Raw genomic sequence first — 24042 nt, 5'->3', positions numbered from 1 at the left:
TGATGGAGCAGTATGGAAGTCTTGCCGCTGTTTATTGCCGCCAATGTGGAGTTTGTTTGCGTTACAACCGTTTTAGCTACCTTACTTTCAACATTCATTGTGTTTTTGACCCGCCGTGGGCGAGAAGATGATATTCCAGTGTTAAGTGGTATGTAAATATTTGTTCGTGAACTTCAGTAGTAACTTTTAAAGAACTTTAAAGCACGTTCTGCAAAATCAAGTGTTTATTTTAATGTATTTTCTTCATTAGAGAATTGGCTATTCACTACCAGCCTTTCTTTCCTTTTTGTAGCATCGGTGGAAACGTATTTCTTGTTTTTTTACGTGAAACAAACAAATGCTGACCCAAGGCGCGAATTCATTGTTAGTGGCGGCTAGGCCTAACCACTGTGTGAATGACCGAATCTTGTGTGCCACGCTTTATCAATTCCGTCATCAGCATTGCTAGTTGATGCACTGGGAACGTAGATGACGCAAACATGAGGTCATTGTAATAACTGCGTAGAAAGGTGCAATATCCATCCGCATTTTGTGGTAAATTGGAAGTGATCTCACTGTGATGTTATTTAGTGTAGAGTAGAGCAAGCGATTGCGACTGCTGTTATCTATTTTTTCTTTGTTTCTCTTTTTTGTCGGCAGCAGATGCGTCCTTACTATATTAGGTACGTTGTAATGTATTTAGAATCAATCGATGCTTACTAAAGTGGTAATTGAGCAGTGATTCATGATCTCGTGTGAAACTTCGCCTATACGACTGAAATGTAAACTGCTTTTCTAACTTGACATTTTGTATTTAACACAGTTAAATACAAAATGTCAGCCACTATGTGAAGTCGCTTTGCTTTTCCTTTGTTTTAGACACTTCATTGATACTTGACATTATAACTGTTAGTCATACTATAACTCAGTGATTCTAAATAATTCCAGATTTATATCCTTTCTCTGAAATGATTTCATAAGTGCATTAACTTCGATTACTTGCTCCCCAAAGTAGTTCAAAATGCCATTGCTACTGCACAAACAGTTACTGTTTTCCGATCTGTCTACAGAATTTTACTAGTTCCCTTTTCACTCTGAGATCGTGTCGAAACTTGTAACAACGAATATAACAAAGCTTACTGGTAAGCCTATTAACTATTCCCAACGGAGGTAGCAGGGTGCAATTCGGAAAGTCGGCTTTGCCTGAAGACCAAAAGGTTACGTGACTGGATACAAAAGAAAACATTGTCACGTGCGATTTATGAAGATCGTCCATTGTTGTAGTAGTTTCTATACATATTCAAAATAGTCCTAATAACATTAGGAAATCGTGTATACATTTCGAGAACTTCATCTTTTTATTCTTCGTATAAGGTAATAGGAATTTTTATTTTGAATTAATTACTGAATTGTAGAGGTATGTTACTAACAGCCTGTCATAAGAATATTGTGTAAGAATTTTATGCTGACGAAATATAGCATCATTCAAGATTGACGAAACAAAGCAATAGTTAGTTGCTGATCTTAGTTGTATACAGTTTCTTTTCCATATCGGAATATGTAGTATTGCCATATTATAACATCAAGGAGAATATTTTAAAGCACGTGATAGCTTTGTAATTGTTTGAAAGTAAATGCTCTCTTGGTGTTTTAGATTTTTGCAATCGTACTTCATGAGTCATTTCTGCATCTACGTGTTTTGTAATCTATACCTGACAAGAATACAAATTAATTCATGATTCGTTACATGTTTCTAAGCTACTTTATTTCGTATTCTTTAAATGTTCTTTTTCATTTCTGAAGGTAATTACTGTTGATTTAAATGACTTCACCATTTAAGTTTTTAAACTGCCTGATTTTAACTGGTGAGCTGCGGGATAGTGCGAAAATCGACTTTACTGTAGTAACTAGGAAGTTTTCAGAGTAGCCAAATGAAGACGGTGACTTTTGATACGTACTGTTTACAAAAGTTAAAGGACACTTGAAACTTTGATCCTATGACAGTGCTTGAGTGCTCAGTTGGATTGCCTTGATCACATGGCGTATTTTCAATTAATGTTGCCAACCATCAGTTTTTAATGTATTTTAACTAGTTGAAGAGATTAACGGCGAATCTGTTTTTTAAAATGTGTACACATAAATTGGACAGATTAAAAACAGTGAATTTTCATTGGATGCTCATAAGCAATCTTTGACTATGTTTTAAGGTGAAATTCGATCATAAAATTGTATATTCTTACATATTCACGATATGTTCATTTGTTTGTGAATTATAAACATAATTTGTTAATTTTTTGTAATCACATAAAATGTTCAACCTAGTATAGCTCAAAGAATTAGATAAAATAGTTTATCTATTGGACATCATAAATGTCAGCCATCTAAAGTGTCTTATTTGGTTTGATTTGTTACATAAAATATGCACATGTGCTTTACCTGATTATGTAGGCTATAAATACTAACAATTGCTTCATATTATACCAAGCCACCCATTATAAGGCCACATGCTAGCAGTATTTAACATTTCCTTTAAATACAGCATTTGCAATGCTAATCTAAGCTGTCCATGCTACGTAAGCAACAAACCTACTTTGACTTTACGTGAAGTGATTGTAAGCAGTTCTGAATTTCGTGAAGTTTTTCGTATCTGACTCAGTTGTTTATAGAAATGTTACTATTCTTTTATGTATTAATGTATTGGATAAAAGGATGTGTAATCTGTGGAATGATTATGCACTGAATTCTTGAGCCTGTGGTTTATTATGCATAATGATTTTCAAAAGTATAGTTACTTCATTAAATTAGGAATTGCTACCTGATGATAGTATTAAATCATAACATTCACTTAAGAACCAACAGGCAGATCATAACCTACATTTTACTTTTTTTTTTTTTTTACACATGCTAGTGTAATGAATTTAAAAAAAAAAAAAAATCTTTTAAAAAGTAAATTGAATATAAGGAGAAATGCAGGTGGAAGAGGAAACTTGGGGATAAAGCTCAAGAGTTGGTGGGGTAGAGGTGAAAGAAAATTATTACATTAGGAATATCGGGTTGGATATGAGATAATCAGTTATGAAAGGAAAGACCAGTATTCAAAATTTAATATAACATTGCCAAATGGTACTTGTTCATGATATAAGGAATATTTTGACAAGGTCCTGTTGTATCAATTATGGACTAGTGCATAATAGGGGTATTTCACAACACCATACAGTTGTTTTGCTTGGTACTTAGTGTCATGGCCTTCAATGAAATGCAAGCCTCACTGACTACGTTCATAAGACAACTTTTGCTGAGAACTGATTACTATTCTCAGCAGATCTGCAGAATAGGATGATTACACCAAATCTGTTGCCAGTATAATATAGGAGTGACTAGAATTTGAACTAGTCTTCAGATGAGTCCTGAAAGGCTTTTTGTCCCTGATCTCAAACTGAAAAGAATAAAAACTAAGAGGCTCTAAAGGAGATGCTGCCTAGTTAAGGTTAGAATAAAACTCCATTTGAAGAAAATCTAATGCCAGGTCTAGTAGGATTTCATTCAATAGAAATGTCAAGTGATTTGTATGATTCCCCTGAACTTAGCCATTTCACAAATTCAAAGATATTCTTCTAAAACGTAACCATTTTATATTAAACCATGACCTCCCTTTTTAACAAATCTATTCTGCTCTTGAAAGATCCCCATTCTCATCAATCCAGATTTGTATTGTCTCTAAACAGCCTTTCAAACACCATCACCATTGCACTTGATATATAACTATAACTTAATACTACTGGCTTGGATTCTCCCTTATACAGTGGCACTACTTTTCTTTCCACTCTTCCAGAATTGTTCCAGTTTCAGCACCTCAAAGTTGACTTTGAGGTGCTGAAACCCTGTCAAGTGCCCTTGACTTCCACATGAAGTCAAGGGCATTTGAGTTCATTGTGTGGGACTGCTGGCTCTTTTGACCATTTCTGTACTATATGGTGATATCCCATCCAGTCTCACAGCCTCCTTAACATTAAGGATTATTTAATATCCTAAATATTTCCTATTCTTGAACTGTCAGTCTTTGTTGTCCTTCCTACTGCTATTTAACGTAACTCTTAATCTCCTCCTGCATGAAATATGCTAATGAAATACTTATTGAACATTTCTGACTTCAGATAATCTGTGTTCCATCTCTGGCATCGCAACTATTCTCTTGAGCTCTGCTTTATTGCTTTAGTTGATTTCTATACCTGTTACCTTCTTAACTTGCAGCTTTTACTTCTCATGCTGCTGAGGGAGTAAAACCTGTTCTTCATATCTCATGTCCTTTCTCAGAAACTCCTTCATAATTTAATGATCCATCCATTTTATTGTTTATCCTCTGGACTTTAGGAATACAACAAGTAATTGATTCTGAACTAAATCTAGGCATTGCTGCTTTCTCTTCTCCTTAACTGATTAAGCCACTGCACATCACCAGTCTGTTTCTTTAATTTATCAGTCTTTTGCTCAATTCCACACATCTTAATTGGGAGATGAATTTCATTGTCTGGTGTGAGACCACACCCTGGTTATTGCAGGCCTGGATTAGCTTATAATGTGGGTGGGCTAAGGTTTATCCTGCCCACATAAAGTACTATAGGTTGGCCAATCTTTCGTGGGTGGGAACAAACAAAAAATCTTAGTGTAGCTGCCTAGCCACTCATGTCAAAAATCACACTCCCTAATTGGCAGTATCAGCATTGTCACTGTATGAGAATGTAGTTTAGTTTTAAACTACATTCTGCATAAGATAGCTGCCATAGATGAATCTGGAGAGTGATTAACTATCTCAACGTTCTGAATCATTGTCTTGCCTATAGCAATGTTCCACTAAATTTTTAAAATTTGTGCTTCTCAATCTTGTCAAATGGCTGGAAAGCCATTATCATTACTGCTTCAAGTTCTGCATTAAGAGGACAAGTCTTCTGAAATCATCAGTAATAAATATCCCACCTTATCTTTTCTGGATTTTCAAAAAAATGCTGTAACCATTGCATTCTATTCCTCTGAGTACTCCATTAACCATGTCTTCACTGGTTTGGACTAATTGTATCAATGCCATAAACTGCACCCTTATTCCTAATATTTCTTGCATTGGTATAGCTTTCCCTTTATCTCGCTTTTTTCCCATAATTCCCTACCACACATCACTTCTGGTATCTTACATTGTCTTGCTGTTTAGTTTTCATTCTGTTGACTGGCTACATACTCCTTTCATCAACAATCTACCCAGTTTCACACTACTGATCTCACTCAAATGCAGACCATCTGTAGCAAACTGCTCTTGTACCTTCATATTTATTCCATACATCCACATACTCAAGTCCTCTTCCTGCACGTTCTAGTTATCATGCCATTCGTGATTTTCTTCCTCGACTTACTATCATACCCTGTACTTGTTGTTCTGCTTGTCTCTAGCGTTCGTATCTCGGAAATCATTTTCTATCGGCGCAGTCTGCTCTGCATTTCCTCTTTCCAGACTGTCAACCTATTGTTGCTCCTCTCAGACACTTGACACCTCCATTTTTACATCTTTCACCATAGTCAGTACATAACACTTTCTACCATTCCATTCGCACTCTCCTTCCATCTGTCTTAAAAATGAATTCAGATGTATAATGGTCTCATTTGGCAAGTTGTTTTAAATTTTGCTTAACAAATTAAAAACTGAACTTGATTTTAAGAAAATTGAATCTTGCATAGTGTTGAAAGATCTGCATGTGGCAGTCATTGACAAGATATCCAAATGAAATTGCTTTGATTTCATTTGGATATCTTGAAATTAAATGGAAGAAAACATCCGTTTTTTTTTTAACTAGTAGTAGACAAACTGTTCCTTCTGATTTCAAAAGATGTTTGCAAAATTCAAATTTTATTCTTGAAAAAGTGAAATGTTATTTCATTCTAGTGTTGTCAAGCTTTAAGCTGCATGACAAGTTTTCTTAACTGCATTGCAAATTAATACTTGAGAATGGAAAGTTAGTTGCAAATCTTGGTTTTATATACTGGCATCATTAGTACAGCAATGCTTAGTGTACTGAGAATTTTGTATTAATAGCAGGTAACTTAAACGAGTGGCCTAGTTCTGTATGTTTATTGTGCATGACCTAAACCAGTAGTATTTTTGCATTACTTTCAAAATTCAATACTAATATTTATATTCAGTGAAATTTTGCTTTACTTTGCACATTAAGCCCAGTAGCCTGTCACAGCTAAGAAACTTGGCCTTGTTTAAAACTTAATTACTCTGATAGGATTAACCACCCTATTGGCATAGTTGTGTTATGGCTGTCAATTGCCTGTTTTGTAGGATGAGAAGCCAATTTCAGCCACTTCTATATGAGACTGGTTAACTTGCCTGCTTTGAAGCAGATATGCACTTGACCTGAAGATAGATGATACCATATTAGAAGATAAAGGTGATGTTATTTAAAACAATTATTAAGAAATAGAATTTGAAATATGGATCTACACTTTACAGTCAGTTTGACTCACGTTGATGCAAAGTATTAATGTATGTTGCCACTTTGGCAGCATGCATTACTACTAATCATAATAAAAATTGCTCCCTAAATCCTTTATTTGCTGTTTCCCAGTGCACTGAAATGATTTTGATTTTTGACAAACTACATAAACTTTGTTACTGTAGGTAATAGATGGTATAAACAAGATTTTTGAATCCAGATCTTTCCAATTAAGCATGTGATTGCAAAGATGTAGCTAGTGGGGGTGGTCTGCCCTGAGTGGTACTTTGAACCTTTTTGAACTTTTGTAGGTAATTCTAAAATACAGTCACGAAATAATTTCCAAATATTCTAACACTACTGAGAATTTTCCTCAATTGCTGTAAGAGTGGCTAGTTGTGAGAGGAATTTTTTCTAAATTAAAATTGATTAAGAATTACCTACATTACTATGAAATAGACTTTGCCAATGTCATTGTTTTGCTAACAGAAAAGCAAGAAAAATAACATTTTAGAATGTCGAAATTAAAGTTTTACTTCAAAAAATAGTGTTTTAATTTAGGTATTATTTCTGGGAAAACTCCCATGTTACTCTTAAAAATAATATTTTTATGGCTATTTTGCCTGCTTTTGTTTAGGAGTGCCCCTATTTTAATGTCATTGGCTTTTTACTCAAGAATTCTTAGGTCATTGTAGATCTATTTTAGAGCCATATATGTAGCATAATAGAAGAAAAAATATATTCTATTATGCTACGTATATTTGTCTCTAAAATACATCTGCAATGCCCTAAGAATTCTTGAGTAAAATGTCAATGACATTAAAATAAGGGTACTCCTAAACAAAAGCAGACAAAATAGCCATAAACAGTGTTTTAATTTATTTCCCTATACAATTTTGACTGTATTTGACTCGCTACACAACAAAAATGTAGTATTTTTGGTGTGTATTGAGAGCGGTGGCAAAAGCTCTAGCTACACCACTGTGATTACCTTAAGGTTTAAATTTTATACAATCAAATATAATGTCAAATAATTAAATTAGAAATGACCTATTAATTTCAGAAGAAATCACTAAAATCATGCCAAGTCATTAAGCATCTGTAATCTAGTATAGGGTTAATAGGCAACATTTATATATTTTGGACTAAAAATTGCTATATAAGATTCATGTTTACATGAATCTTGCATAACAAGTTGGCATAGTTGATAATGTTAGTCAACTTATTTTCAGGTCAGTATGGCATGCAATACATAACTGGCATATTTGAACAGTAATCTTCAACAGCTGTTAAACAACTATTAGTGGCACATCATGGCACAAAACATTGTACCTACTCCAATAGTAGAACAGTCGTGGTTTTATGGAACCTTTTCTCAAGTGCCTAAATTTGTTCTGGGTGTGTGCACAAAACAGGTGGTTGAAAATGCTGTTCTTATATTGTATTGATAATGAGATTGTAAATTTTTTTTGTCTTTATGTAAAAAGATGGAATTGTACAGAGATTGCTCAGCAAGCCATTTAGAGCAAAGCATCCATTAACCAAATATTTATTGTAGTAAATATGCCTGTATGTGTCACATTTTCATTAGTAATGAAGAATTTATCATTCTGTATGCTATGTGCATAAAGCATTGTTCTTGAACTCTACTCATTCTAAGCCATTTGCTATGACAAATGAACTACCAGTTAAATTACAAAGTTTTGTCTATTATGCAACTTGGATAAGTATTTATGATTTGAGCCTTTGTATATAGATCTCATTTTTGGGTAGCAATACTTTCACTTAATTCTGGATAAACAATTAATTTCATGTTTTACACCATGTGAACTAAATCTGGCCTTAGTTCAGTGCTTTTGTTGGATCAAGCTGGTGAGCCTCTTTTAATTCCAAACACAGACATGTGAGAAGTTGCAGTTTTTTAAAAAATGAGGTATAGTGTTCCAAAATAAGGAAGAAAATGAAGGGGATTAGATCTGGTGAGCTTCAAGTGGGGACTGAATTTAGAGGCTTGCTGTCTTTCATGCTTTTTATGTTGAAATGTGTAAGCTATTCAGATTTTGTTCTGTTATTTGACCTTCAAACTTTAAGAAGTTATGCAACCTAAATTTGACTTGTTACCATCCAAATGATTACTTTTTCTTAATCTTTCTTTTACTTACATGAACTCATTTTTTAATTAGGTAAATAACCTCCTATTAGAATGAATATGATTTAGATTCAGGTATAACGTACTGAAATTGCATTACCAGTAGCAGTAGGTCAATGTGAGGGGTATTATAATAGCAGGTGGACAGTTTCCTCATGATGGAAATACTACCAAAATAGTGAATTCTATACTACAGGTACACCACCAAATTTTCTGAACCCTAGGTTCCAGAGCTTTGCTGGATTAGCCTCAAGGTGACAATTTATCAGTACACTTCTGACCCACAAATTAAAGCTCCATAGACCTACTAAAAGCATAAATATTAAATGTGAATTGCATTAGTTTAAATAAGTGCAAGCGAATGTATGTTTTGTTTTGGCACTACCACCACTGCATCGAAGCCTTCGGCAGGGTTAAACATAAGCAAAATAAGTGAAGAATCGCTACTTTATTTGTATGATGATATAATTACTGAGGCCCCTTTAATGGGGAAGTATGGCACCATCTCAGTTCCTTCCCCCCCCTTCCCCTCAAATTTTTTCTTTATCCAGGGGCTTAAGTATTCCTGGCTGTAATTCGTGTGTTCATGGCGCCGGTTTGTCTGCTTTTTCCCGGGAGGAAAAACCCCAGATAAACTGGGAAGAAAGATCCTTAAGTTTCTCACATTGCTGATGAGAATCGAACCCAGGACACTCCTTTCCCAGGCATATGGTTGCAAAGCGTGTAACCACTAGGCTAACCATGTGGACAAAGAATCTGTCAAGCGCAGGTGTAAATAATTAACTACTTATCTGCAAATGCATTGTTTGTTGGTTAGAGATTAAGTACATTTTCCTAATTTTTTCCAGATTAAAGGCAGTGCCAGAAAATCGGTTGTGTACCTGTATTAATGATTTATTTAATAATGGAAGAAATGAGATTGAAATCTCATTTCTTCCATGTTTCCCAATCTGAGCATGTGATAGCCTCTAGATTTTGAGACCTAGAGTCAAGGATTCATTGAGAGAAGCTATAATAACATCCATTCAAGTTTATAGACCACTATCATCACTCCTGTTAACCAGTCTGTATTCCACATACTTGCAATCTGTCCTCATAATCTGGATATGATCTTTGTGACTCTTCTTTGCTCTCTTTCTGCAGCTTCTTTATCTCCTTGGACTGTGGGAGACCAAATCTGCCCACAATAATCAGGTGGTCTCATAAAGGGACAATGAGAGACAATCTTTACATGTCAAAGTTCACTTGAACATTGCAGTTATCCCCTTGAGTTGTATTTGAAACTTTTGCTTCATGATCTTTGAACTTCAAATTCCTATCCATCATTATGCAAAGAACTGTAGCCTCATCAGTTTCTTGTAGTATAACCCTGCAGATATGTTTCTGGAAATCTCATATGCCAAAGCGCATAACATTTATTAACATTGAAGTGTTTTTACTAAATGATTTAAGGAAATTACAATGTCAACTAGGATATACATTAAAATAAATTTTAATATACTTCAATATTTCGGCAACATGACGTTGCCATTTTCAAGAAACTTAAGAACAAGACACGTGCATGCAGGCACAACAAACGGTAAGTGAGGAAGAAGCAGGAAGCTGTTATTTCTCCTAAAGTCCTAATGGTGCCCCCTAGTGGGCAATGTTGGTATTCTTGGGCGATTGGGCTGAAGGTCTTATGTAGGTTTCCCAAATTACAAGGTTGGTTTGATATGTAACAAACATTGTTTTACAAACAATAGCATTTATTAGGCACTACTATAATGTGATGTAGCATGATCCTTCTAGTGTGATAGCTGATTCTTGTTACAAAGCAGTGAAATTAACCCTTGTGGAGATAAGTGACTTGCACCACTACCACTTTCTAGAACTTATTTTTCTTGCTGTGAAATTTTAAAATGTTAATTTAATGTGTGGAAGTCTTATGAATTAAATGCACACTTATTGAAATATTTTTGCAAGTATTTCCCATGATTACTGTTTACTTCTAACTTAACTTTCCACAGTTCATTATTATTTATTCATTATTTTAGGGAGACTTCATTGTCAAACTGACTAACATAGCTAGTCGCATGCCCTTGGTCTGATTTGAGTCCTTGACCATGATTATCAAATAATGCTTTGTATTACTACATACAGTAATTTCACAACTTCTACTTTGAGTAAACAAGATTAGGTCTGTAATTAGTTTCTGCTCAAGCGAAAGGCACTGCTTCCTAGAGTATATTTTTAAGCTGTTTTTTTAAAATGTAGCTTATAAAATGCTGGTTACTGAACTGATATTTAATTGTACATGTTCAAAAGGGAAACAAGATAACTTGTCATAAGGAAATTTAAATGAACCAATTTTTATTTAAGCATGTAGAGAATCAGGTGTTGAAAGTGCAAGTACAAACTCTCAGTAAAGCACTAATGGTGGAAAGAATATTCAAACTTTAACAGACAAGAGTTATTTTTAAAATTATTCCTTTGAAATTTAGGCTTAATGACCATTTATTCAGTAAATCAAGAGTGAAAATTTTAGAAAAAGCAACTTGAGACCTTCAGGTAGTCAAGGGCTCAGTGAGGGAGGCTATAAATCATCCAAACCAGCTGTCATACCTTCTCTTAAATTCATTCCCATTAGATGCACTCACTGCTCTTACCCCTTTCTTGATTGAACAAACTTAACTTCATGGAGTGCTCTCCATTTTCCATATAAGCAAAAATTTCATCAGATGATAACACCATTCAAAAGTTTAATAGATCTATATCACATCACCTCTTAATCCTGTTAACCAGAATTAAGGGGTAATATGATTTTTTTTCTATAAACTTTTTGCACCCTTTCCATAGCTTCTTTATCTCCTTGGAACCCAGGAGACCAAATCCAGACACAATAATTCAGGTGTGGTCTTATAAAGAGGAAAAATTGCTTCCTTATCCTTGCATGTCAAGGTTTGCTTCAACTTAGCAATTATCCTCAGTTGTATTTGCAACTTTTGCTATGTGACCTTTTGAACTTTAAATTCTTATCCACCAATACACAAAGATCCCTTGCTCTTCAGTTTCTTGTAACATAACCCTGCTAATATATGCCACTGGAACTCGAATCATGCCAAAGTGCACAACTTTACACTAACATTAAATTGATAGCCATTTTCTTTTGTCCAGATTTCCAATCTATTGAAATAATTTTGTAATTGCTGAATATCAGTAGCATCCCTGATTGATTGCCCTGCCTATCTTTGCATCATCAGCAAACAATTACAAATCAGATGATAGACCCTGTTTGAAGTCATTAATGTATAGATTGAACAATAATGGCCCAAAGACAACCCTGAGGTACACCACTGGTTACTTTGAATCTGGCAGATTCACACCCACTGTATACCACTTTTTGATATGTCTGTCAACCATTCCCTGATCCAAGTCAATAGATTATATTCCGATCCCATATTCTCCAGTTTATGCAACAACCTATCCTGTGGTATCCTATCAAATCCCTAGAAAATTTTTTTTGAACCACAATTTATTTTGCAATCAGCCTTCCACTCATATTTAATGCTATGAATGATCATTGGCAGTTAAACAGATCAATTCTTCGGTTTAAGGCTGTTTGAGTAAAACCTCAAAACCTGTGGAACTGCCAAAACTCATTCACTACTTGCCTCGAGCGGTAAATTGGAACGAAGGGATGGCATCAAATTATTTAAATACCAGGTGTGATTAGCAGTAAGATTTAAACTCGGCTTTTACACTACAGTATCGAGTGGTTTACATGCTTTCATATCAGACATTTTCTCTCCCCAGAAAGCGGAACAATGGTGCAGAAATCGAACTGGTAGAGGTATAGCTATTGTGTGATCCACTCAATGTCTTTACTTGACTGTTTGTCTGCATTCTCTGCACGGAATCGATATGGCTGAAAGGTGTATGTTGCTTTGGGCGTCGATCGTACGTTTGAAGTATGAGCTTATTTCTCAGCCCATTTTACATCGCATTCAGTTTTAAATTCTTTCTACCAGTTACACAGAAGACTGCCATTTTGTCAGCACCCTAACACACCAGTATGTGATAGCACTATCTTATCGTACATTTAGATATCTCATTAGTATTTTGTGTGCAGAAATCATTACACACACTGGCAATCATCGCGCCTAGTTAAAAATGAAAATAGTCTTTAAGAAACTAGACCTACGTACGATTTTTTCCTTAAAAATGAAACAATGAGTGGCGAGAGCCACTAATTTATATCCATCGTTTTGTTTATAACTAGGAAGTTCGGACTAAATTATACTCTGTGCATGATACTAGCTGGTAGCCATTTTCTGTATGGATTATTGGTGTTACTTCGCCTTGGGTGGTACTTATATTCTCATAGTAGCAGACGTAGGTCTTTTGCAACTACTTTAGTTTCCTTATTGTAGTTCCGTCATAATATTGAAAGGAAATCATTTTTCCTTTCTGGACATTTAACATATTAAGGAAACCCACAAAAGGAAATAAGTTAAGTTATTGCATACTTGAATATGCAATGCATAGATTTAATATTTTCAGTATTAAAAAAAAAATTAAGTTTTCATTCTTGGCCTTAAGACCTGGAATTATTTGACTCTGCATAAATATGTAGCGGTAGTTTAGCGTTAGTTTCTGTCATGGTGACTAGATAAATGCCATACTTATCAGAACTAACTTGCTTTGAAGGTTCAAGGCTGTATTTATTATCAGCATGTTCTCAAGTTTACACTAACATGTCATGTTTACTTACTAATATTTTAAAGAATAAACCTATACCGCAATTGTGTGCAGCCTTGGAATACGTAAAACGTTAAATTCTTTAACTTGAATTCATTTTTTCGATAATAAAAAGCGATTGAAGTATGCATTCAAGAAATTTTGTTAAAATATACCGTTTACAGATTCAAACAACTAAAATCTCACTCGCACAGCCACTGCAGGAAGTATCGTGTACTTGGAATTGAAAGGGAAAACTTCGGCTCAACGAATACACGCCTAGCCTTGCAGTTCGTCTACAGAAAGAATGATTTATTTTTTCCACTACGTCTTTCTATGTGAAAAGTAAATTATTTAAAAGAACGATGACCTCCCTTTCGCTATTAATATCGAAGGTTTAGTGCTTTCAACGCAATATTAGGCCAAGGTTCATCATGCTCAACTACGCGTCAATTACATTGGTTGCCTTCCAATGGGTATTTTTTTCTCAGTGGCCTTCCTTTTGTTGAAATCATTTCATAGATTTAAGATTGGCACATGTTTTTGAAGTGATTTTTATGGAATCGGAATGTTAAAACTTAGGTTTAAAATGAGGAATGGTTTCACCGTGCACTTATCTTCCTGATCCAAGTCAGACATGAGCAATTCTTTAAAATTTTGGAAGGTGAAGGGAACGCATGCTTGTCAAACACCTTCTTAAAGGTGTGCTGTCAATGATTTAGCATTCTTATATTAACTTGCATGTTCTGCAAAACCACCGGAACAGTGCTTTGAGGAGCAACCTCGTTTTACTAGTTGTATATCGAGCCTCATTCTGACTAGTTATTCAGAATAGGCTCGCCTATGTACAAAAAAAAAAAATTTCAAGTTATGATCAACTTATGGGTAAAAACCTGCCTTTATATTTATAAGTCAAATTTCATATTCTCTATTCTACCCCCTTTCTACAAAATGTAATAATTTGAGATTTACTGAGCAATGTGAACAAACAAGTTGTGCAGTGTCTTAAATGAACTATGTAAACAGTCGTTTGGCAAACGAAAGAATTTTCGTATTAAATATAAAACGCAATTACAACATTTGTTAAGTTCTAAATATACGCTAAATCTTGCCATTCCGCCTTCGTTAAACAACTGTACTCGTATGTAACCTCGGTGAGAGGCGAACAGCGAATAATCAATATTGTGGCAGAAATAGACGGGCATAACTGAAAGAATGGCGCTACGAAATCGGCTGTATTTAGCCTTCGTTTTGTTCAAAATGGCACTGTTTGTCACGCATAAAATTCTCTTAATTTCGTCTCTAGTATTTACTCCAGGAATGATGAATGTATTGAGTTTACTTCCGTCTTAAATTATCGTACCCTGTTCTGTTCGGTATCCAGCTTTTTTTTTCCTTTTGCATATACTTCCGCATGATTATTATTCAAAACACGACCTATCGAGGTGCACTGTAGTCTAAATGAATGCATCACTGCCTTGTAAAGTGAAAAAATAATTGTTAGTGTAGGTAGTTGTATACACGGAATACGAACGTTCGGTTCGCTTGTGTATTCTGCTACTAGGAACGTTTACTTGTCAAAAAGATCGACATTGTTTGCTCCAATGCAGTTTTCGTGCGGTACACGCTCGGGTGCAGTCGTGTACCGCCAAGCTTACTTTACTAGCACGCATATGGTATAGTTCTGACTTTTTTTTTTCTTTGATTGCTTTAGCCACAGCCCCCCGCTTTTTCTCTTCAGAAGTAGGTGGGCATCTTCTGTTGTATTCAATGTTTTTAATACTTGCAACCACTGCAGTAAGTGGCGTTGTATTGTTCATTGTACGAATGTCCTTCAGTAAAACTTCCGGAAATTTTCTACCTGTTTGTGAATTGGCGGATATGACAAAGCATTTCAGCGAAATACCAACAGTATACAAATCTTATACAGACCTCAAACACTGATTTATCTGAAAATTTAATGTGTGCGTATGTTGCTATCTAAATATACACATTTAAATCCTGAAATAAGATATTACGATTTTCATTGTCCGGTGTGATACCACCTGTTTGTAGAGGCACGAAATGTTAAAGTATCATTTTAGTCTTTAGGGTTGTCGAATAATCTTATTAGCCCATCCATGCTACTAAAATGTACTGCAGATTTTCAATGACATCCCTCCACTTCTAGTGGCAAAAGGGGACGGGGGTTGATTCAACTACTTCTTAAATCATTGAAGGACAGAATAGGCAATGTTTGATCATCAGGGGCTAGTTTACTTAATACGCAGTTTCTCCCCATTCCTTGTTTTTGTTTACGATAACATCTGGAACAATTTGATTCCCTCAAATGTAAACACATGAAAATGGCGCGTACATAAGTTTTTTTTTTTTTTTAATGCAAGCTGTTTCCTTGAATGGAGCTAATCATACGAGTGAATCAATTTGTCCCAAACATAACTTTTGCTCTGGAAAGCGTTACATAATATCACCTGCTATGTGAAACTCATGATTTTATCGTAGAGCTGTCATTTAGAACTTATTCAAATCAGTTTGCTAATGCTACTTGCCATTCCCGGTTAACGTAGGAATATCAGACTTGAACATTTTCACTGATTATAAACCGAATAGACTCGTTACCTTGGTAACGAAGCTACCGGACGTCCTAGACTCGGTAACATTCATGCATCACATCATGGTTCTGCATTGACCTAAAACAAGTGATGCCCGCGTCTAGTCCTTCAACGATCTCGTTTTGAACAGCAAATGCTTCTATACATTCGAAATAGTTTCGAAAGGTCAATGCTTGATACTTTTTAATTATATGCATTATTTCTAACCAACCGACATTGTTTGAAATATCTGCATGATATTACATGTACTGTGATAAACTCGAGCTTGATGACAGCAAAATAACACTGCATCTTTTCCTTTAAAAAAAAATTAATTGAATAGTTCCCCTGTTCATACCAGTAGACAAATTTAGATACGGACTAATACTTTTAAGTGAAACTTTTGTTAAAAAAAAAAAAAAAAAAAAACTTGTTTCACTTAGTGAAACAACTCTTTGTATTTATGACCATAGTATTTATGCTGAACGGCGTAAGTTAGGTGTTTTATCTGTAAACCCGTCCATAATTCAGCTCGTAACAGATTTCCGAAGAAAATAGGTCTTCATAGGCTGTCTACTGGAAGCCTGACCTTCCCGTGCTGTTTAAGGATTAACCGTAATCGTTAGTGACCCACAAACCCACATGTTATCAGTTGCAGCCAGTCTGTGATGGGAGGTGTGTGGGGGAGAATGAGGGAGGGGGAATAGTAGCTCCACGCGTCAACCAAATATTTTTGTCTTCAGCTAGGATGCGTCGAAATTTACTGTTATTGCGGCTTCTATCAGTGTCTTGTTTTCCTTGGGGGAATGCTTCTTCTGTCTTAGGTTAAGTAATAGGCGCTGTCGAGTCCTACATCTCGTTTCTTCCATTATGGACGCGTTTCGTCTTGAGTGACTGTCTTGTCGTAATAGCCGTATATGGCTTTGTTTCTGGAGTTTGCTATATACCAGTCTTTATTCATTTATTTTGCAGAAATAAACGAACGCTTTCTTTAAAAACACATTCTTGTTTAGGGAAGTGTGCATTTTTAACATTACGGTAGTGCAGTATCGTCTGCATAATTGGAAATGCAGTTTAATCATCTGCTTGTTTCTAATCTATGAAATTTCCTTGCTGTTTGCTTTTTCCGCCTCGTTAGTCAACAGTTGCATGACAGCTCATGAGCAAAATACATTTATCAATTCTCACTATACGAGAATAACTGGCTGTCCTGTATGAACATACGAATCAGCTATTTTATATTTTAATACTAAAAATCTTATGGAAAAAATCAAAAGGAATGTTCTCGAGCTAAAATTGCACTTTTATTTGTTAATTTAGAGAAATTTTGGAATGAAACTGTGGAAGCACTAAAAATCCTAATGTATTAGAAACGTATCTATAAAGAATGTAAAAATATTCCGAATTCCACGACTTGTTATTGTACCTACTGTAATGATTTCAGCCACGAAAGTCTCTGGTTATCATTGTGCAACTAAAATTGCCGGGTCGTTCGGAATGCAATGATGCAACTGCTTGCCGAGATTACGTGTGGTTTGTTTATGCCGCAATGACAGCCTGCGATTATTGCGTTGTTAGTGTTGGGAACTTTTTAAGAAAAATAACATGGACATCTCTTTCAAGTGAGCATTTATTACTATTTTTTTTTTTTTCCGTTTAGAAAACCGAACGCCGGAACCAGCAGAAATCGCAACTACCATTCAACCCCAGAAGAAACAGGCAGCTGGAAGTGGGAAAAAGAAACGAAACAAAAACCACCGTAGTCACACTTGGTTGCAGAACGCTTTGGTCAACGGAAAAGACGATTTGGATATGACACGTAGTGAAGTACATAGCACTTCCCCACGTGAAGGTAAATTGAATTTGCTGAGTTTAGTTATTAATTTATAACTTATCTGGTTCTTCACCTAGAACAGTAGGAAAATTACTCTAATCATGTTCAATTTTATTTCTTTTTTAGCTGAGCATTAAACTTTGTTCCATTTATCTGGAGCTCAACCTTCAGATCAGACCTGCTGAATTATGCTTTAAAACTTTCCATTCATACACAGGGTGTATGAATGAAAAGTTTTACAGTATTGCCACCCCCGTGTTGCACTCTACCGATGGTGCAGCACGGGGGTGGCAAAATTGGCCTACACTATACGAAAAATAAATCGGTCATTTATTCCTCTGTTGAAACCAGACTTTCTGATGTCGTTAGTTAAATTTTTACACAACTTCATTAAGAGTTCTTTTGGGGAGAAGGGATGGCAGAATATGCTATTGATGGGGGTGACAAAATTCATAGAAAACATACTCTATATTTGAGTGTTTTCTATTCCACTATTCAAAAAATTTAATGATCTTTCAAAGCAGCTACTCTAAACTTTTTTGTCAACTATCAGATTTTACAATATTCCTTTTCAGTTCTAGGCTTTTTTCAAAGCCAAGGGAAGTACATTTGATATTTCGGATATTTATCTACTATAAATTTACTGAACTCTTCTTTCTGTGACTTTGTTCAGCCACTCTTACACAACCTTCTCGAATTTCTGGCATTTTCTACTAATCTTATTTTTACATCTAATTTAACTGAGCAAATTTGGGCAGTATTTCTTGCCTGAAGTCTTTAAATGTGGCTGCGATTGCAATTTCCAAATATTGAGTGCCACTATTTCATTGAAAATGGTAACTTGTCCTGAATCTGAATTGACATCTGTCATTCCCAAATGAATTTTTCAAATAAAGATGACAAAAGTAATTATCTTTCATTATTTAACATTCAATCTGTTGAATGTTTCTTTCTCCTCTGTCGAGTGATTTAAATGCGCTTTTGCTTGGTCTTTCAACTACGGTAAAATTGGTTTTACCAGGGATCCCCACCTCAAATTATGTTCAGTATATGGCATGTACAATTTTAAATTTATATTAAGCCAAGAAGTGAGGAGTGCAGTACCAAAAGAAAAGTTAGTACACTTACTGTGTGATATAGGGAGTCTTCACATGTGCTTAATGCTGAATTGATTTTTACTTTTAACTAGAAAGCACCATGAGCACTTTAAAAATGCACATGCAGTTCCTTAGCTTACTCTTACTTTGATACTTTTTTGTGGTAATTCCAACCATTTAGGTGGTTCAACCTAGAGTAAGTTTCCAAGAAAATTGAAATTTACAGTTTGAATTTGATACCAATTTTGGATCATTTTTTTATTTGTCTGCAAAGGGTATAATTGGGTTGTGTTCTGAGGTAACTAACTACAAACTTCACTGATGCTAGTTGGGCAATATGAAGCACTTGGATTTTCCCATTAATTATTTATCCCTTATGTGATGTCCAAGATGGTACTTGGACATCACATAAGGGATTCATCTCATTGGAGTACAAAGGTGTTACACTGTTAGAAAAACATGGAGACATTCTTCAATAATAGAAAGAGGAAAATTCATCTATTGGATGGACTTTATTTTTGTCAGAAAATGGTAGTGTGTGGTACTTGTAATTTTGTAATATCCGTCTGAAAAGTTGTCAAGTACCATTTTTGGTTTCTAAGACAGGATTGCTGAATGACAAGTCCATCTACTGTACTAAGATATTCTATTCTTTTGATCTTTCAAGAGTGAAATTTCCATTTAAAGAAACTAGAAATGAGTTAGCAATATAGTTTTTGGACCTTACCTGGAAAATGCACAATTAAGATAGTAAACATCATCTGTATTTTTTGACTAGTGCAGTACTGCCTATTTTGAGCAAAAAACAAGATTCAATCATTGATTTTTTTTTTTTTTTTTTATATAAACGTTTGGTTTTACTTTTCATCTACACTGTTTCATTCTTGAATTTTCTACATGTTAGGATGCATGTAGTATTGAATAAAAATCAATGTACATAACAAATCATAGTTATCAATTATTCTCAAGTCATAAGTAAAATTACTGGTTTAAATATAGCATTCAGATTTCAAATCTTTTAATCATTAACCCAGGATTTTGTAATCATGTTTAAATTTTATCCATCACTACAGCATGAAATGTGCAAATAGTTACCTCTTTTGCTTGTTCAAATAGTGTCAAAAACCATTGCTGGAATTGATTTATTTATGAAAATAAATCTTCAGAGATTCTTAAGCATTTTCCAAATCCAGGTATGGCAAACCTTTCTGAACTATCTGTTGTACAAATAAACTGGTATTAACTTATTTTATATTTAGTATATCAATTTATTCCTATTTTTGCATATATCAGTAAATCTAAAGTGTTAAATGAATATCTTCCCAAATTCTCTATAACAGAACCTTTTCTCATTGCTTCTAACTTAACCTAAGTACTGTTTCTCAGTATTTTCTAATATCTTAGTTTTCACACATGTGAAAGATGATCTGAGGTAGACAATCTTTGAGTCTCTTAAGCTTAGCTGGTATCAATGATTGGAAAAAAAAAATAAATAAATAAATAAAAAATTGAATCCTGTATAGGCTAAAAACTTAATGAAGGGTGAATTAACCATTTTTATAGAAGCAGTTTTTCTCTTAAAAACTAAGCAAAACAAATTTGGCCAAGGGATGTTTTAACATGACATGAAGCAGTTTAATCCTTGGCCTTTCCATTTAACTGACAGGCCAGATTTAAGTTTTTGATAGGGTGATATAAGTTGTCAGATTCGTAAGCTTTTAAAAAAGCTTATGAATCTGATAGTTGTTATATCAACCTCTTTAGACATTCTTTGGAGATATGTAAAAGCTTGAGGCTAGTGTTTATAAATAAAGCAGCCAGTTTGTGCTAATTGGACCAATTTATAAATTTTGTTTAATTTATAGCTTTTAACTGTTCATATTCATGATTCTTTGACAGCACACTTGCTGCTTCCATAAGTGCAGTGTCAGTATTCCTTGATATTAATATCACTATCACCAGGGGGTAAATTACTATAGGAAGCCATACAGTAAGGATTCATTATAGTGCACACCTGTTAAGTTTTTAATTCAGGAGCAATCAGTGATAAGTAGTGCAAGCAGAAATTACTGAGAGGAATCTTTGGATGCAAATTTCCAATGTAATTTATTCTCAAGTGGTGTTAATATCAGGGGAAGTCTGCAATAAACTTAATCATACATTTTGTAGTGACTATTATCCTAAGTACTTCATATCTTGTATCTGTGTTAATGAGTCTATTATGGGGGTCATCTTACTTTTGGACATTAAATCTGAAACTTAATTTTCATGTGAAATTATGCAGAATAATCTTTGACATAATTTTGAGTTTGAATTTTTTAAATACTGAATACTTGTCAAGATCATAAATTGATACTTTGACAAACATCTTTCACATCTGAGTATCTTAATTTTTAATATAAAAATTAAGATATTCAGCTTTGAAAATTAAATGCTGAAAGTCATGCTAAAATTTTTTAACTTGAATCTACTTTAAATTGTCAGTGTTCATTTTAAAACTGATAAATGCAAAGAGAGATTTTTCCACTTGGGTTTTGAATCCCATGCAAGATAGACTTCAAATGAAGGTGGACTTTTTTTTTTGTGAACCTGATTTCACTAGAATTTGTCAATCACCTGTCAGTTATGTTCTTTTGACCAGTTTTAGTCAAAGAACACTTAGTATCATTAAATCTAATAGTTTGTTAGAGAATTTGCCTCTGTAGTCAGCTAATTCACTTAAAGCCAATCTCACCAAGAGTATTTAAAGGTGGTGGTTACTAACAAATTACATGAGATTTACTATTCATATGACAGAAAAATCATGCGTTAAGTTAGAGTATAGCAAGTCTTAAAATTCAAAGTGGGAAAATTTTAATACCCTATCAGTTTACAAAACTGGCCAATGTCATGACCTCTAAAATTTTTTTTTTTTTTTTTTTACTGTCCTTTGTAAAGGACAGTTTTGCTTGGTGACTGGAAAGTCACCAAGCAAAAAAAAAAAAAAAAAATTGTAGCCATTTTCAGAATTTGCTATTTTTGTGAAATTTTCTCTTGAACCAAATTAATGCAGGTCATTTAAATCTGTATTTGATTAATTACAACTCTGCTCTAGTACTGACTTGTAGTGATTTAGGAAATAGATTATTTACAAATTGCTTTTCCTTTTTGCAGAGAAGCAGTCCAAAGGAGAACGTACACGTGGGAGGAAGGGTCGTCTTTCAAGGAACAGTATTGATCTCAACAGTGCCATTGTAGAATCAACTGTGCATCAACGAATCAAGATATATTCACCTTTATCAATTTATGACAGCATTGGATTAGAAGATGTAGAGTTATATCGTCGCCTCCTTCAGTATATTCTTTCTAAAGAAGAACTTAAAACGTACGGTTTCCCTCTACAGTGTCCCAATGTTCCTGGAGGTGTGTATTTTCATCCATTTTTCACTGATGACAGCAATGAACCTGAAGATCCAGTTCATCGGTCCTGCTGTCGTTGTGGAGCAAAGTTTGTTGTAACAGAAGATGGTCAATACATTGGCAATGAAGGGTGCTCTTATCATTGGGGTAAAAAGCAAGGTGGAGTGATGGGAACAGCTGTATATGCATGTTGTGGCCAAGAGTCTAAGGAAAATGGATGCTGTTGGCACAGAGTTCATGTGAGTTCAAGGTTTGTGTCTAATGGTGGAGACTTCATCAAAACCAGAGCAAAAAAGAATAACACACGTTCAGGGTCATATGGCATATATGGCCTAGACTGTGAAATGTGTTATACTGTGAAAGGATTAGAGGTTACCAAAGTAACTGTTGTTGGGCCTAATGGACTAGCCATCTATGACACGTACGTCCTTCCAGAAAGTCCCATTGTTGATTATAATACCCAATATAGTGGCATAAGCCCAGGTGATCTTAAAAATGTTACAACAACATTGGAGGATGTACGAGCAAATTTGATGCGTCTTTTTAACTCGAAGACAATCTTAATAGGCCATTCTCTCAACAATGATCTCAAATCTTTGCGCCTAATTCACGAGACCATTATAGACACATCTGTGGTCTTTCCTCATCATTATGGGCTACCTTTCCGACGTTCACTCAAATCGCTAATTAGTGCATTTCTTCACAAGACAATTCAAGATGGCCCTTGTGGTCATGATAGTGCTGAAGATGCCAGAGCCTGTGTAGAACTGATGCTTTGGAAATTGCAAGCTGATCAGAAATTGCTGCAATCTAGGGAGAATTCTATAGCACCCATATCTGTTCCTGTATCTATCCCCTCTCCTAAGAAAAAAGTACTGTCATCTTTATCTGCTGATCAGAGACCTCTAGTGGGCAGTCCAGTGACATTAATGCCTTCACTACATTATATAGGACAGAATGCATTCTCACCATATTCTTATGGATATATGGTGCCACCAATAGGTTCCCAGATGGAATTATATTGAACTTAGTGATAAATGAAGAGAGAGCATCTCCCTTTTCTCATTGGAAGGGTTCAGCGTTCTACCGGGAAGTTAGTCTGGACAGTGACAGGCCACTATGTGGCCAATTGGACATTTTAAATGTTGCTGAAAGATTTTTGTACCTCTTTTGTACAGTTTTTACTTTGATACTAAAGTCTGTACAGGCTTTTAAGTTATTACCTTTTACCCATGTGACTGGAGTTTGAGGAGGCCAAATTTCTCTTATCTGGTCTGTGGAATGTAGGTAAATTATTGGATAATATAATTGTGAACTTTAAGATGGGCAAGATTGGGCAAAAATGTCCCAATAAAGTTGGAGTGACTTCTTTTTATCTTATTTCATTTTGCACATGAACTGAATGCTTTTTTAAAAAAAAACTGCAAAAAATGTTAAATAAAAGCTCCTATTTATTCTTTGTAGCTATGCTGCAACTATTTCCTTAAATTTAAAATCTGAAGTCAATTTATAAATTAACTTTTCTGTATAAAAATGCTTCATTTTAATTGATAAAACACTTGAACTTCAACTAAATTTTCATTTTTTAAATAATTTAACGAGTTTTAGATTTTTTGAATGCTGTTACCTTTTGCATGCAGCACTTAAATGTTTAAGTATTTTCTAAATATATGTGCTTGTGCATACATTTAAAAAATCATCCATTTTAGAAATTTCTCATTTAAATTTTAATCACTAATCACACTTGATTTTTGTTGCCACATCAGTGGCAAGGCCAGTGAAAGCAATT

At 34.7% G+C, this 24042-nt stretch overlaps 1 protein-coding gene across 4 annotated transcripts; it reads left to right on the top strand.

Annotated features, from left to right (window-relative positions):
* LOC150101990 (exonuclease GOR-like) lies at positions 1-23716 on the top strand. Of its 4 annotated transcripts, none has more exons than XM_090400353.1 (3): positions 1-148; positions 17584-17775; positions 22008-23716. In XM_090400353.1, the coding sequence occupies exons 1-3, from the start codon at positions 13-15 to the stop codon at positions 23276-23278; spliced, it is 1599 nt and encodes a 532-aa protein (XP_090256479.1). In that variant the 5' UTR covers positions 1-12; the 3' UTR covers positions 23279-23716. The 4 variants fall into 4 exon arrangements, with proteins under 4 accessions (XP_090256479.1, XP_090256481.1, XP_090256482.1 ...); XM_090400355.1 differs by lacking the exon at positions 1-148 and adding an exon at positions 266-662; XM_090400356.1 differs by lacking the exon at positions 1-148 and adding an exon at positions 683-1353.
* Positions 23717-24042: the final 326 nt, after the last annotated feature.

This window comes from Typopeltis vanoorti, chromosome 11 (assembly GCF_054136105.1).
Source record: "Typopeltis vanoorti isolate ZY-2024b chromosome 11, IOZ_Tvanoo_1.0, whole genome shotgun sequence".
In the NCBI taxonomy this organism is placed as follows: domain Eukaryota; kingdom Metazoa; phylum Arthropoda; class Arachnida; order Uropygi; family Thelyphonidae; genus Typopeltis; species Typopeltis vanoorti.
This window is presented reverse-complemented; position numbering and strand designations above follow the sequence as displayed.